The sequence below is a fragment of the Calypte anna genome, chromosome 2, assembly GCF_003957555.1.
Source record: "Calypte anna isolate BGI_N300 chromosome 2, bCalAnn1_v1.p, whole genome shotgun sequence".
In the NCBI taxonomy this organism is placed as follows: Eukaryota; Metazoa; Chordata; class Aves; order Apodiformes; family Trochilidae; genus Calypte; species Calypte anna.
In genome coordinates, this window is record NC_044245.1 from 36281472 (window position 1) to 36297167 (window position 15696).

A 15696-nucleotide genomic window follows, 5' to 3' on the forward strand; every position below is an offset into this window, starting at 1 on the left:
ACCTTCTGCAACAGCTACTTGACCTACCTATTGTCTTTTTTATACCAGTTTCCAACATGAGTTTTCTCGGTTACATTGAGTGTCACTGAGAGAAACAAAATAATGCATTAAATCAAACTGTACCGGGTAAGCTGAAAAGCTGATGTGATTCAAGCAGGAAGAAGTAAATACTTGATATATGACACCTTAAATCCTTAGTTGAGTAGAACTTCTCCTTCATTGTTCAGCTTTTACAGTCAATAGCTATTGACTGCAAAAACAAAATTAAAAAGCAACAAATCACTAAAATCCAAAAGGACAAAGACAGCCTTCCAAACACTGTATATATTCCTGCTAAATTAATCACAGGTTTCAGAAGATATTTATCCTGTTTAGATTCACTGGTCTCTAAGCCTACTTATGTTTAATGTCACCAGATGGGTTTGAATTTTTTTTTTAAGGGTATGTGACAAAGTCAAAATGGAAGCTGTCTTGCTTGGTTTTTTTCCCAAATAAAAAAAATCCTTGTACTTCATATGGAAAGCACATCACCTGCATCAAGGAGCAACATAATAACAAATCTGCATTCCATCCTCACAGCCATCCAGTACAACTCATTATCATCTCAGCACATAATTATGCGACAGGAGAGTAAAACTCAGATGAGCACTTTCGACATCTCAACCAATCTTTCATTCTGTTTATAGAGTGGCCTTTTACATTATGTATATGTTAAAACCTTAAGTCTAAGGAAAGACTAAAATACTCTTTGTGACAAGGAAATGGATAAAACCCCAAGCTCATCATATTATAATTTTCAACCTAATACACAACAAGAAGTAGAAAAATCTGACATATACATTTTTTCAATCTATGAATCAGAATGCATTTTTGGAGAAACTCAACAATGAGCAACAGAGCACCTAAGAGTTAGTAGCCTCACTTCATAACAGAAGAAAAGCAGCTTCTGGAGTTACCTAGGATTTGATTTCTGACTGAAAGTAAGATACCTACCCTGATGCTTCAGGAATCCTCCACAGTTATTTGCACAGAGCAAATACTGAGGTAGTCAACCACCGCAATGCAGCAGGTACCTCAACAGCAGGTAAGGGAATCCCTCTCTCCATCAAAGTACATTGTAGCTTTCCAAATTATCTTCAGGTGTGTTTTCTTCCATCATCTAAGTTAATCTACCTAAAAATGAAGTAAACTGTATCTCTTCTTGAATTATAGGACCAAGAGTGAATGGTAATCTTTCTTAGAAGGCATGCTCATCTAGCATTAAATCCTTAACATGTCTTCCACCAACAGACAAGCTAGAATTTATATTCCATTAAAATCTGCTTTGTATCTAATGCTTTGCTAAAGTTAAACAGAAAATAATTACTGGAAATCATTAATACCAGTTACTAAGTTCAGGATTAATTTGGTCCTGGACTTTCAAATGATAATTATTACTTTGTTCAGAAATACTTTGTATTTGCTTAGATTTATCCACTGCTAGATACTCATTTATTTTAATAGCAAGGCCAGATTGGGGTGGTTCCCCTGCTACACACCCAATAGTTCAAAGTTCCTTCCATTGGAATTGATATTCGTTTAATTGATGACACTGAATTAAAAACTACACAGGAACTGTAACTGGTATGGACCACACCATATATTATCTCTCTCATTTTTTTGATTAATTTCGTGAGAATCCAGAATAAAGCCAGGCAGCCTGGATGATATGTTCTCCTTAGGAAGGCTGGTCTTTGATCTACTTTTTCTGGAGATCATGAAGACTTCTTATTCTGATAACTAGTGGGATTTCTTTTCTTTTTTCTTTTTGAAATGAATATGATTTATGTTCTTTACTGCACAGGTGAAATCCTTTAACTTCTCCCTCCAGAAGAAAATAAGGTTACAGAAAAAAATACTGCCTGGTACCAGAATGGCATGGGAAAGAAACTAAAACAGGTGGATGCCCCACAGCTGTGCTTATGGCAAAGCAACTAAGAACAGTAATGCTGGAGCAGCATATCTGCTGTTGACTTTGGACTTTGTTGTCACATAACATTTCCAATGCTGTCTTCAAATCTACACTTCTGCCCTGATACCCTGTAAGGGTATCTTACCCTGTAAAATAGGCTTCCTCTTGAAGTGTACTTGTGGTATCAGCCCACAGGGTGCTCCAACTGCAGTAGGCAGTGTGTCTACCTGATTGATCATGGAAAAGCAGAGTATAGTGGAAGGCAAAGCCACCAGCATTGCATGTTCTAAGAAGGCCCTTTCTAAACTGAGATTAAGCTATCACGAAATATTAATGCTCACTTCTGCACACATTTTATTGTCTGTTGGATGTGTGCATAGAAAGAGTTTGCTCAAACCAGTCCAATGCTGCCACCAGTGTTCTGATACAGAAGCTAGTGGGCTTATGCCAAGAGTTAATTTCTGTTCTTAAATAAAGCTTTTTACACTATTTGCCATTTTGCTACTGCTACTTATCTTTGTGTCCCCTATTTCTATACAAATGTATCATATATATTTACCTGATCTGGCTTTCTTACTGCCTGTAGTTCTATGAGAAATTTACTTGATGCAGTATAATTAATTTTGAAACCCTCAGTAAATACAATTAAGTAGTAATAATGATACTACATGGGGCTTTTCCTGTTGATTCATCTTTTGAATGAAATTTACAAAGTTCTCTACTAAAAATTATGAAAAATGGAATAAAGCATCCTAAAATACAGAGACATGTAGACTTTCCTCTAACACTGTCCCCTCTCAAGCTGAGAGGACAACCTGCTTAATCTGCCACTGCAAACACTGTCCACCACAAAAAACTGCAGAATGGTTTTGCTATAATTATTTTGTGCTTTAACATGAATGAGAAGAAAGGGTCAAAGGAATTAACATCAGAATACCATTTAGTCTAGGACATTAATCATTGTTAACTCATCTAATTTTGCAATTAAAGTGAATATTCAATCTGTCAACCCTTCAGTGTATCCAATCTTTTTATTCAATCTTAGCATTTTTTTGGTTTTGTTTAGAGAAAAGTTTATTATCAGGGAGTATGTCACTGAACTGTTAATGTAATCAATTCCATTTTATTTAAAAACCATTCTTGTGCTTTGCTTTACAAAGTAGAAAATTAGATATGATTAGATAATTATTATAGTTTGGTTAGTCTGTACAATTGGCAGTGCTACCAGGAATGTGAAACAATGTTTTGATGCAAAACATAATCTTAGGGTCTAAAAACAAGCTAGAGGCATGACAAATAAAGAAGGCTGAAGAATGATAAAACACAAAGCCTTTATCTCTCTATTGCTGGTTCCATTTCAGCTGATATTAATAGCAGCTGAATAATTATCACAGGGCTACGTAGCAGCTGAGTGCAAGCGAATGAACGCGTGATCCCCAAGACCACACAAGATTTCCAGCTACAGAAATTCCTGTGCTAAGGCTGCTGCTGTGTGTAACATCTACTTGATTGATCAGAGCACGGATGTACGGCATAGCCAGGACCCTGGTATTCCTTGCCATACCTAAACAGGTTCTCTTTTTGTTCAGGAATGAAGTCAGATAGCCAGGTAACGTGAAGTCTGTTCATGGATGCCCTCCAGAAGATAAAGAAATCCCCATTCCTGAGCTAAAACTTCACAGAACGTAAACCACCCAGAGAAAAGATTTTTTCTGAACAGGCACCACCTCCCAGCACACAGCCCAGGGTATCAGGGTATCAGGTCGAGGCTTTCGGCCCCACAGTTTGCAGAGGACTAACTGATGAAATAAAGATTTTTCACATTGTATGATAAACACTATGAGTATACTTTTCTACCAAGTCAGCACACAACCTTTACACTACTGGACCAAAACCCAAATTCATGAGTTGTACCACTGGTACTGAAATACCTGTTTAGGTTGGTCTTCTAAGTAGGTAAGTAAAATTCCAACAAGTATCTGACCACATTTTATTTTAAAGGGCTGATTCTGAACATGGAAATGTAAAATAGATTAGGGTACCTAACTTCCCAGTAGAACCAGTCAATCTAGTGTTTAGAAAATAAAAGCATTATTTGTAACCATCAAAGGTCTTGCCCAGAAGACTATAGAGGGATGAAAAGTATAGAATAATGTATTTTTAAATACGTAAACTGTGTAACTTGTTCAGGCTAGGGAAGACTCTCACAAGACTTCTGTGTTGATCTGTTGATGCAGGAACATCCTAATATCCTTCGAAGTTCCCAGTCTTCCTTCTACCATTTTATATTTCTTGAATAATACCAAGGCAGAGAGATGAATATTTATTGTTGGCAAACCCAACTAACTTCAGCAAAGCAAGAAACTTCAACAAAATGCTCACATGGATTCTGCACTTGGGTTATGTTTAGCAATTATTAATAAACCACTGTGCTTAAGAAATGATGTTTCTAGCTCAAGAATTGTTAAATACAGGAGAAGATCCAGCATCAGAGACTGTCAGCTGGATCACTACTGGAAATTACCATTTTGAGGAGTTCAGACATCATTAGAGGCGAGAATAATACAACACAGTCATATTCCATTTCTTTCTTCTCCTATTGTCTATCTTGAAAAATCAGGGAAGGATATGACCTCATAGAAAACCTACTTTCCTCTTCCTACTTATTCTCTGTGATTCTACCCATTTCTGAGAGCTTTTCAAAGCCTGTCTTTAAAATATTCTGATAGTTTTTGCTTTGTTAATTTTGATATATTATTTTACAGTCTAACAGCTCCCTGTTAGTAAGGTTTTCCTGATAGTCAGCCTGAAGCTCTCATAATTCATTCCCTTAACTGTAAATTTCTTTATTCAGATTCAGTTCTATTTATGCCACACCAGACTGCACTGTTCTTCTGTTATTATGATGTTGTGTTTTGAGTTAAAGTCTTATTTTTATCTTTCAATTATTTCCCTTACTGAAAGGCAAAATCTTATACTGAAGTGAATACCTACAGTACAAATTATTTTTGCCCCCAAATCTCTGTTTGCAAATTTCTGAGGTTTATCTTATTTTGTTTTCTGTGTGTTTTCATAAGCCTTCATAAGGAAGAAACACTCAATTTTTTCCTTGATATTTTTATTGCTTAGTTAATCATTACTACCCCTGAAGTTTCTTAGGGATGCTTGCTTTCTCTTCCAGCATAGAAAAGATATTAAAAAAGCCAAACTACACTGTGCAAAAAATATTGTAATAGGACAATCTGTCCTTTCATACTTTTAATACCTTGAGCTTACTCGGCTTATTCTTCCTCTACCTGTAAGCCATTCCTGTCAAAACTATTTAATTAAGTTTTGTAGAATTATATTTATTTTCCTAATACACATTATTTTTAAGTCTGGGCCTACTATTTAGTCCTAGTTCAACTCTCCTCTCGAGGGTATACTATGTCACAGCATTTTCCCATTTTAGTATAACATCAAATTAGACTTTAATGTTCAGTATTGCAGTTATGGCCTGACATTTTCACAGTCACCTTTTCCCTTCCTTTCTACATTTTCTATTGAGTTGTTAAATGTAATTCACAATTGCATGAGGAAATTCACACCTATAAACGAAACCCTTTTTTAATTTTTTTCATTTCAGGCAAAGCCAACCTTCTTTTAAATCACTGCAAAACATTTACCAAAAAAAAAAAAAAAAAAAAAAAGTGTCATTTTTCTATCACTGTAACTGCACATATGGCTTGCCAGCTCTTTAAGGAATGATCAAAATTAATCAAGTGTCTAGAATTCCAGACAATGAAGGCAAAATTCTCCCTCAAAATTAGAGTAAATTCAGTTACTCCTCGTTCATCCAAGTTGCACGCTCTGTAATGACCCAGACTGACAACAGCAGCAGTAACTTAAGTGGTTTGGATGTGATGCTGTGCAAACACAGGGAGAAGGCCAAACCCAAAGTGGTACCTGGCCCAATAAGCCCCTTGGAATGGGGTGCATAACAGACAACCAGCTGAACAGAGCTGAGCCAACTTAATGGAACAAGGAATACCTGGCCTGGCTCCTCATACAAACATTTTATTATCTTCATGGTTTAACATTTAATATTCTCTACCACATCTGTATTACCAGTATTCAAAACCTCATTACTACATTAGAGGGCAGTTCACTGATACTTCAATGGTGATAAAATTAAGCATATAAACCAGTAAGGATATAAACTATATATTAACCATAATAATATAAATGAATACATAATTTTGTTTTCCCCTTCACCCTTTCTTTGTGTCCTATTATCCCATTTTTTCTTATAGGAAAACTACAAGCAGAATAAGTATACAGTTCAGTAAGCACTTCTTTGCCATGTTTTCTTATTTGTACTTCTTTGTCAGGTTCTCCAATATAAGCAGAACAGAGTTTATCTGCACTGGGAATACCACTGCCACAAACACAATGTGGTGTCATTTACTGTAATGCTGTCAACTGAATAAGTTCTAAGAGATAGGAAGTACTGCTTGTTATCCTCTAATTCTAAATTTAGGGAAAAAATGTTGTAATCTAGTAAAATAATAATAGGAAGAATTAAATTCAATAATGCTTTGCAAACACTTACAGTCCATAAATCTGTGGAGCAATCTCCAGTCGGTTCAGATGCATGTACAACTCAATATCATGTTTCTTCAGCAGATGATCCTGAATTTGGTTTACCTTTGCTACAATAGCAATAGATGGGCCTAAGTCCTGAGGCCTTGCAAATGGCATCGGTGTAATAATCACATCTTTCTCCTGCAGACATAGAAAACAGTGGGAAGAAAAGAACACTCATGAAGCCTAATAGATTAAAAAGGGATTGTTTACAATAAATGTGCTTTGTTGTAATTATTGGCTTCCAAATAAACGTAAAAAAATTAATAATTTGTTTCTTTTGCAGAAAAAGATGACTCAACTATCCAATTCTTTGGAAAGTAATGTGGGATTCCCTTCCTAGGCACATCAAAGTTCATTCCCTCATTCTGCACGTCAACTTTTACATGCGTATTTTATTTTTCATGCTCTGACAAAGTGTTGACAGCTTTATTTTAGCTTTAATACCAGCAGTCTGAGTCAGTCCACAGCAAAGCAGATGAATGCTAACTTAGCAGAGAATACAGACCCTCAGAGGACAATAAACTGCATACCAAATTGTAAATTACTTGTTTTTGAACAATCACTTCTGAACAGGTTTCCTCTGCTTAGAAAATCTGGTGGTTGTATCTCAAAATCTATACAACTTTGAAAAAGCATCAGAGAACTTTGAAAAAAAAAAAATAGAACAGTGAGATGAACCTGATAGCTAGAAGATAACTGGTTGGACCTAAAGGTTGTGTCAATTATGTCATGATCTAGAGTACGATACACACCAAGTGATAATGAAGGAAGAAATGAGTATTAGCATCCTTGAGCCTGAAAAAGATTAAAATTTTTTCTTCTCACAAAAGAGTGAAGTAAAGAAATGATGCTAGAAAGGCATGCAGGAAAATGAACCCCACTGAATAGGAAACATGCAAAAGAAGGATGTGAAGTAAAAAGGAACAAGTCAAATCCATCAAGCAAAAGACTGGGGAAAAGGACATGGAGACCTAATCTGTCAGGAGCAATGGTAAAGTTAAAAAAGAGGGAAAATTGTGGTAGAAAGACAAGAAGATTTTATAATGACTCTGTTGCAATCTTCTGGTTTTGCTCTCTGACCTAAAAGCTTTTCAGTTTAAAAAGCATTTATTGTTTTTCTACCCTTTTGCTCAGTATATTGATAGAGAAGCATTATCAAGGTCAAAGGATTAATACTTTCAGAAGACTTAGTTTGTGTTTAAACCGCTGAAAAATAAATTCACTAACATTCAACATAAAGAAAAGTTTTCTTATGTTGTATAAACTGTTCCCAGGGTTGTTTCCTATAGTTACAGTCCCTCTTCAACCCCGTTCAGCATTTTAAGAGGAAGGAAGAGAAGGATCCACACTTCATACCCTGGAACAGCCTGCCCAGAAAGATTGTGGATCTCCTTCTCCAGTGATTTTCAAGACCTTTCCAATGCCTGTGTGACCTGCCTAAGGTCATCCTGCTTTGGCAGAAGGTTGGACTCTATGGTCTTCAGAGGTCCCTTCCAACCCCTACCATTCTTTGATTCTATGATTCATTAACAACATAGTTTAGCATTCAAGTGGGCAGTGAACATTTTAAAAATTCTACAAAAAAAAGACTGTCTTTTTATGTTAATCTCCTTTGCTTGAATTATTTTTTCTTAGTTATTCAACTTCAGTACTGCAGAAAATAATGTATTATGCTACCAGTGATTTCGGGTAAAATGTTTTGATTTAAGGATCTCATTGATTATAAACCATATCTTTAAATCTGTTTAATTGTTACTATGTTATGTCAATTGCAGCAAAGGGACTGATCTATCTATAGCAATGTGGTGGTTCTGTCATGCTGTTGTGGTTCTAAGACATATTAATTTGAGAAACCCTAGCTAATTCACACTGCCAAATAAAGTTCACTGAAATGGCATAATTTCCTTTAAAATCTTTTCTGTTTTAGCAAATGGAAATTTATAATAAAACATCTAACATTTTTGTGGCTAGTCAGAAATGTTGCTACTTAAATACTGAAGTTCTTCATAGCTGCAGGTACACTGTGAAAGGGTATTTTTCTTACGTCCTTTCTAAATTACTCTATTAACTTCTTTATTACAAAACTGGACAGCCGTCTTTATATCCTAATTATTTTTTCTTCATTGTATGGCTATTTCATCTTGTTGCTTCAGACCCATATTTTCTTGGTCACATGCCAGATGTAAAATACTGAAAAAGGTTTTTCACTAATCTGACACACCACAGCATGTACTCATAACTCTGATGACTCAAAAGATCTGTATTTTTAATTTTTCTCAGCAATAGGCTTTTATAGAAGCCTCAATATTAGAATCTTTCTGCTTTGCTGAACTTGTAATTTGAGATGGCCTGCTACTCACTGAGGTCAGCTTTTACATCATTAGTAGTCTGTGTGTAAAGCCACCTTTACAAAATTAGAAGATAGACTCTTAAACACTGGCTCGAGTGCCAAAAGATTCTGAATATCAAAACTAATGCAAGCTTCTACTTACAGAGAAGTGCCAAGTCTGGAATTATTTGTCACTTGCAGCATTTGTGCACCTTGGCATAATGCAGCACTGACACATGGCTGACTGTCAGACTTACTGACTACCAACATGGCTAAGTGCATCAAATAATATATGCTGGCTTGCCATTTTTAAAAGCATGAGATGAGTAAATGGTATCCATCAAAATGCAGTTCATCAGCATCTCTGATGAACTTAACCTCATTAACAGAAATCTTGACAGAATCTGTAGGAACACCAGTTGTAATCAATAATCAATGTCTCGATTGTCAGTGCCTCTTGATTTGGTGCATCCCACCAAGAAACTTAATGGATTATTTGATTGTATGTATGACTGTTGTCCCCTCTCATGCACTTTGGTTCAGCAAATTACAGTATGTGTAGTCAGCTGAAACGGCTCCAAAAAATGACATCAGCCAGTGTGAAAGGAACAGCCTAAACAGAAAGATGCTCAAATAAACTAATATGATCAAGCCATCAAGATGTTTAAACTAGGAAAGACTCTCAGTGCCTGTGCCTAAAGCACTGAAACCAAATGGACAACACGATGCTGTGTCCCTGCCCGTACGTGCTATATGTAAAGTTGCTAAATGAGACAAAACACCCATTTTCTTTTTGTGAGGTTCTAAGACTTGAGATACATTTGAGTGCATGGATTTAGTTATCTACCGCTAACACAGAATGCAAATGATCAACTCCAAAGTTATGTGGTTCACGATAAAGAGGCAAAAAGAGGGAAGGCTCAGAGATGTGCTATACTGCTTACAGAAGAGCATCAGATTCACCTCTGAAAACATTTTAAATATGGATACTAGTGCAATGCAGCTGAAAAATTCCCATCCAAATATTAGCTGAAGAATCACCAAATCCTGCGACAAAACATTACCTACCAGAACACGAACTGGAATAGCTGGCAGTTCATGTGAATGTAATTTATATATTGATGCTCTTAGGAAACAAATGCTATAGCAGTAAAGACAGGCTAGGACATCCTACAAGTATAAACTCTGGACAGATTTCTCTCATTAACCAGTAGGGAATGGAGTAGCTGGAGAAGCTCCTGTAATGGCAATCGGGAATAATGGAACCAACTGTTAGAGGCTATAAAATGTAACATGTCTCGGAGCACATGCTTTCATTGCTTGCTTTGTGAAGTTTCTGACTTTATTATGTAGCCAGCCCTCAAAGTCGTAATTGCGAAAGGCATACGTACAAGAAAGGATTATTAAAGATTACACATGTTTGCAAAGAACAAGAACAAACAACTAGATATTAATCCATGCACTCTGCATTGTTAATTTTTTATGCCATGAAAGGACTGGAAAGGGCAATGTAAACTTTCACCTTCCACCCAAGCACTGCAATGCTGTAAGCAGACCTACTTACTTACTTCCCAGAATAAAATTCAGCCTGAGACTTTACCACCTCTGTCACAGAAATTGGAACAAATATGTTTGAATGCACTGAACTTTGAAAAGCTACAGCTTTGTTGTTGAAATAAAAGTGACTGTAATAGTAAGTTCATAAAATTTGTATCTCATATGTGCTATCCTTAGCTGCTGAGAATTATGTCCCAAATCCATATGGTAACTTATAACTGTAGAGAGCTTAGGCCAAGATGCCAATGCTCCGTGTCTATTAAGAAATATACACAGATACCTTTAAACATTTAAAGAAAATAGAAACTTTTATGTGAGTCTTGGGTGAAGATATTTTTTCTTCAATATACAGGCAAAATCACCTCTCAACCTAGTACTTCCTAACTACAGTTTGCAACTATGAGCCATAGCGCACATGTATGTCCAAATCCAACCAAATTCTTATTAATTTTTTTTATCTCTAGATACACACCATATGTGAAACACGGTCTATGTGAAAAATATTGAAGTGAATCAAGTTGGAACCATGTTTGAAGGATAACTTTTAAGATATAATACACTGAAAGTCTTGTCAATACCTGTCATATGGCTATGTTTTGCTAGATCCTTCTACATACAATTCATCACAAAAATCTTCTTTCAGCAGTAAAAAGAATAAATCAAATTGTCCCTCATGTCATGGATGAAAAACAGTAACAGACAAAGAGTAGAAGGTCCCTGCAAAGAAAAGTTGTGTAGAATTGAACTCAGAACATAGAAAAAGCTTTTATGTGAAAAGAAGGAACATGCTAAGTACTAAATACAGCGGTGTATGTATAGTAAGACAGGAACTCTGAGGTCACAGACATTCCCTCTCTTTCAAATGCCCTGAGATCAAGAAGAAAAAAGGCACAGAAATAGAGTGAAGTCAGGGAAAGATGCACCCTCACTTTTGATGGACAATCTGTGATTACGGGTCTGGTTTCACAGCAAATTTTTTATAGTGTAAACAGATGAAAACAATTCAAGCCTTAGTACATTAAACAGTGTTCATATGCACCTATTTATCAGGACATTTGCATACGACTGGGCACACAGACGTCTCTGTGAGAGACATATCTCAAATGTTACACAAGAGAATCACTCATACACAGCAGAATCTACGCCTGTACATTTGGCTTGTGATTACCATGTTATCTTTCAACAGACAGGAACTCTTAACTGGAAGACTTTCCACAAGTGTTTATGACTAAATTCTGAAGAACCTTTACAGATTGTAAACTTGGTTGAATTTCCTTTAACCAAGTTGTTTATGAGAAGATGCCTTGCTCCCTTCAAATCAGTATAATCATATTAAAAATCACATTTGCTCAGAAATTAAATAAATACATTCTAGAACAGTATTTACCTTCTGACTGTCATGTTCAAAAGTTGAAAACCAATGCTCTGCAGTTTTCATCAGATGCGTGAACATTGCACTGAAAGGGAAAACCCCGGAAACTTGGTGTTAAACAATGTATTACAAATAAGAGCAAATTAAATGTAAAGGAAGTTGTTATAACTTACTAGGCATCATGTTCCAGATATTCAGGATTCAGAAGAACTTTCATTTCCTCGCTGAAAAAGGCAACAGTGAACAATCCAAATGTGAATGTTTATTTTTGGTCAGCATTTTGCATGTACTATTATGTATTTATAAGCCAACTTTCATATAAAGTGCAAATGAGAAAACTAGCCTTTTTAATTAAAAAGAGCAACTCCATTGAACAAATGAAGTCTTTCCTTTTTATAAAGATCAAAAACAAATTAGCTGCCTTGTCTGCACTACAATGAAGTAACCATCTAATTATTCCAAATAACGAATTACTGAATGTCACAATGTATTATTTGAATATGCTTGATCTAGAATAATTGATTGCTGCACAATTTATCACTGTTTGTCCCAAACAAAAAAAATATGGTTACTGGTCAAATATGCAGTAACAAAACATTAATTTATTTTGTTTTAATAGCCTCTGGTTTTATTGTACTTTAACAGCAATTAATCAGTGACAGCACCCCTTTTCTGTCTACTTTGCTGCTTAGTTCTAGTTTTTCAGTGCAGATGGAACAGAACAAAGTGCATAACATACAGTTATTTTAAGTTATTCAGCACTGAAGAGCATCTTTGAGATAATTTCAGGATATCTAAGGCTAGACACTAAATAAAACCACACACTTGTAAATAATCTGCATCCTTATGCTTACTTGCTTTTGGACAGTAACACTGAGGAGTGCTAACAGAAGTTATTTTAAAGAGTACAGGTAATTAATCTGGCTTTTATTCACTGCTGGACTCTGACTTAAATATCATAAGTGATAGAAGAAGGAAACAAGTTTTTTTATTATTTTTTAAATTAACTTTGCATACAGGGCAAAGAAAAAGCATTTGAATTAGTTTGCCAGGCAATCACGTGTGGTGTGATGTGATATTGTATACATATGTGTATGATTACATGGACACAAAGACTGAGTGAAGTGGAGGATCAATAGCTAAACTGCATGTTACTACCAAGTGAAAGGATAGTCAGATATTGCAGCTACAGCATTGTGGGTGATGAAAAAAATATCAATCACAACAATTTGTCTACATTGATTTTCTTTCTCTTTTAAGATATGAGGAAATAGAGTTGGTAACATGTCCATTCTGCAACTGTAGTGCTCTAATCTGCCTTCTTTCTGAGATGACAAGCCAAAACTGTTTTTCACATTAAGAATGAGGTGAAATGGTGTGTAAGTATGTGAGCTTTTTGATTAAGGTTTTCCTAAGGTTTCTTGTCTCCCCTCTTTTCACTAGCAAGTATCTCTGAAGGGGCCAATATCTACATTTTTTAATCCCCCTTTCAGTGGCTATAGTAGGGTAGATGAAATGAAGACATTCCTATCAAACCACAAGGATGCAAAAATTCCTGCTATCAATTTACCAATTATGAATAAGGAATTAAGGAACATATATTTGTAAGCTCTAGCTCAGCCAACATCCTGTTTTTTTAAGAAATCAAAATTTCAAAACTCTACAAAAGCCCCAGAGTACTTGCCTTGGTTGTGCAGCTTCACTGGCATGCGAAAAAGCTTGGTGGTCACAATGTAAGATAAAAACAATGGGAGCTAAAAGTTCATGCATACCCTAAACATAAAAGGAAGCAGAGGTATAGTAAGATTACACACTTACATAAGAGTTCCTAATGCATAGGATCAGGCAGCCAGCAATACTAGGTACAGACTAACTAAAATCAGGAACATTTACATTCTTAACAGAACGGTTTCATAATCAATGGCCTTTATCTTAAATTGTGAATAAATTCAAGTGTTTATTCTGCTATAATGTACAGAACCAAGTTATTGTCCCATTTTTTTCTAACACAACAGACAACAAATTGGCAATGGTAGGCAACCCTGCACCTGGCAGTTTACTCCAAGATCTATATTCATAAATAAGAATTTTATTTATGATGATTACAATTATGATCCACAATACAAAGGCTAGCAACAGGGACTAATTACAAATTTTAAAATTATTTTTTATTTGATAATGTTCTAAAACCATAGAGGAAAGCATAACAGTAGTCTTCAGAGGAGACAAAGGCAGCTATTAGGGAAATTAGGAAATGAAACCATTCCTATTGACATAAGAAATAAAATGAGAGGGTTGTGGTTTTTTTTTTTTGCTTTTGCTTTTAGAGTCATTAGATTTAAATATTGAAAATAAACTCATAAAAACACAATGCATGGGAGATCTGGTACAGTTCCATTAAGAGACTGTTACTGAAACATTTGGAATCAGAACAGAAAAAATATGGTGGGTAGCTGGGGACTTGGGCCAGCATTAGAAGCATGGCTAGGCCAGCCAAGCCAGGCATCAGTGTCATAGGCGCTTTTACCTGGAACTCACCAGGAACAAAAAAGGAGTCTTGATTTTCCTTGACTCACCTGGGGCTTGTCTATTTGCTACCAAGGAGCAGAAGCAAGTGCTTCAGGTATCAAGCACCCCAGCTGGCATGCAGCAACATGCTGGCAGAATGAAACTATAGCCTGCAGAATGAAACTATAGCCTGCAGACTGAAACCTCACCTTCAGCAGATATTCAACCCATTCCCTCAGATTAGATCACAGAAAAAAAGGATTTGGGGTATCATAACTGAGGGATTTGGTTATGTCAGGAGAGTTGGGCTCCCAGTGGTGGATTGTGATGGTAGGTAGGAACTACACAAGCTATAGACTGGGGTGGGGGCCAGCCATAAAAACAGAAGTGAAGATGAAGGGTTGAGACCCATATGGCTGCCTCTGGACACACGGATGACTCCAAGGAGAGGGACCTTCCAGTATCAGCCCAAAACCATCAGCTACAGCTGAGGTTTGCAGTCAGGCACCTGGGCTACCACTACTGGGTCTCCCTCTGGATGGAGTCTTTGCTCCATCTTAGGATAGAGGAGTTTGCTGTCAGCAATGCTTCAGCTCAGATGTGAAACTATTTCACCAAGGGGAGCCTCAGCCCCAACTCCAGGCGAGTGCTCTGGGCAGACAGGAGTGCCAGAAAGACAGTCTTGTCTATCCTTTTGGTAGAAATAGCACTGGGGTTGGCCCACCAAGGCCACAGGCATTCAGGCTGCTGTCAGGAGGCAGAAGATGAGTGCCCAGACAGGAGCTGTTGTACTTCTTTGCTTGCAGTTCCAAGCTAGGAAGCCTCTTCACTTGTTTTTCCAGTCCGTTCACTGGACAAACATGAACAATGAAAAAATAAACATTTGAGCAGCTACCCTGCTGCTTTTCTGCTTTATCAGTTGATATTCCATGTAGTGAGTTAGTTTATCAGCTTCACAGGTATTAAACAGAACCATAAAGGACTAAAACCCTTTAAATTTTGTTAGAAATAATGGACAATTTCCTTAAGTAATCCAAACTGAGCAGAGGTATATCACAATGTCAGGTTGAAAGGGATGTCAAGGATCATCTGGTCCAGTCCTTCTAATACTGTTACTTATATTACAGATGTGGAAGCCCTCTTTAGATCATTATCAATGTTCACAAAATCACAGAAATTCAGGAGTAGGAAAGGACCTCAGAAGATCATTGAATCCAACCCCCCTGCCAGAGCAGGGTCACCTACAGAGCTCATGCAGGAATGCATCCACTCAGGTTTTGAATGTCTCCAGAGGAGACTCCACAGCCTCCCTAGGCAGCCTTTCCCAGTGCACATATTTTGAGTGTACTTGTG

The 15696-nt window shown here is 36.6% G+C and overlaps 1 protein-coding gene across 5 annotated transcripts in view; it reads right to left on the minus strand.

The window, feature by feature from the left end:
• TBC1D5 (TBC1 domain family member 5) overlaps positions 1–15696 on the minus strand; it is a 308217-nt gene that overhangs the window by 114771 nt on the left and 177750 nt on the right. For all 5 annotated transcript variants that reach the window (XM_030445412.1, XM_030445410.1, XM_030445409.1 and 2 more), the window contains 4 exons: positions 13520–13608; positions 12009–12059; positions 11851–11920; positions 6543–6715 (listed from right to left, as the gene is read on the minus strand). In XM_030445412.1, coding sequence (XP_030301272.1) covers positions 6543–6715; positions 11851–11920; positions 12009–12059; positions 13520–13608 — 383 coding nt within the window. The remainder of the gene's footprint in view (positions 1–6542; positions 6716–11850; positions 11921–12008; positions 12060–13519; positions 13609–15696) is intronic.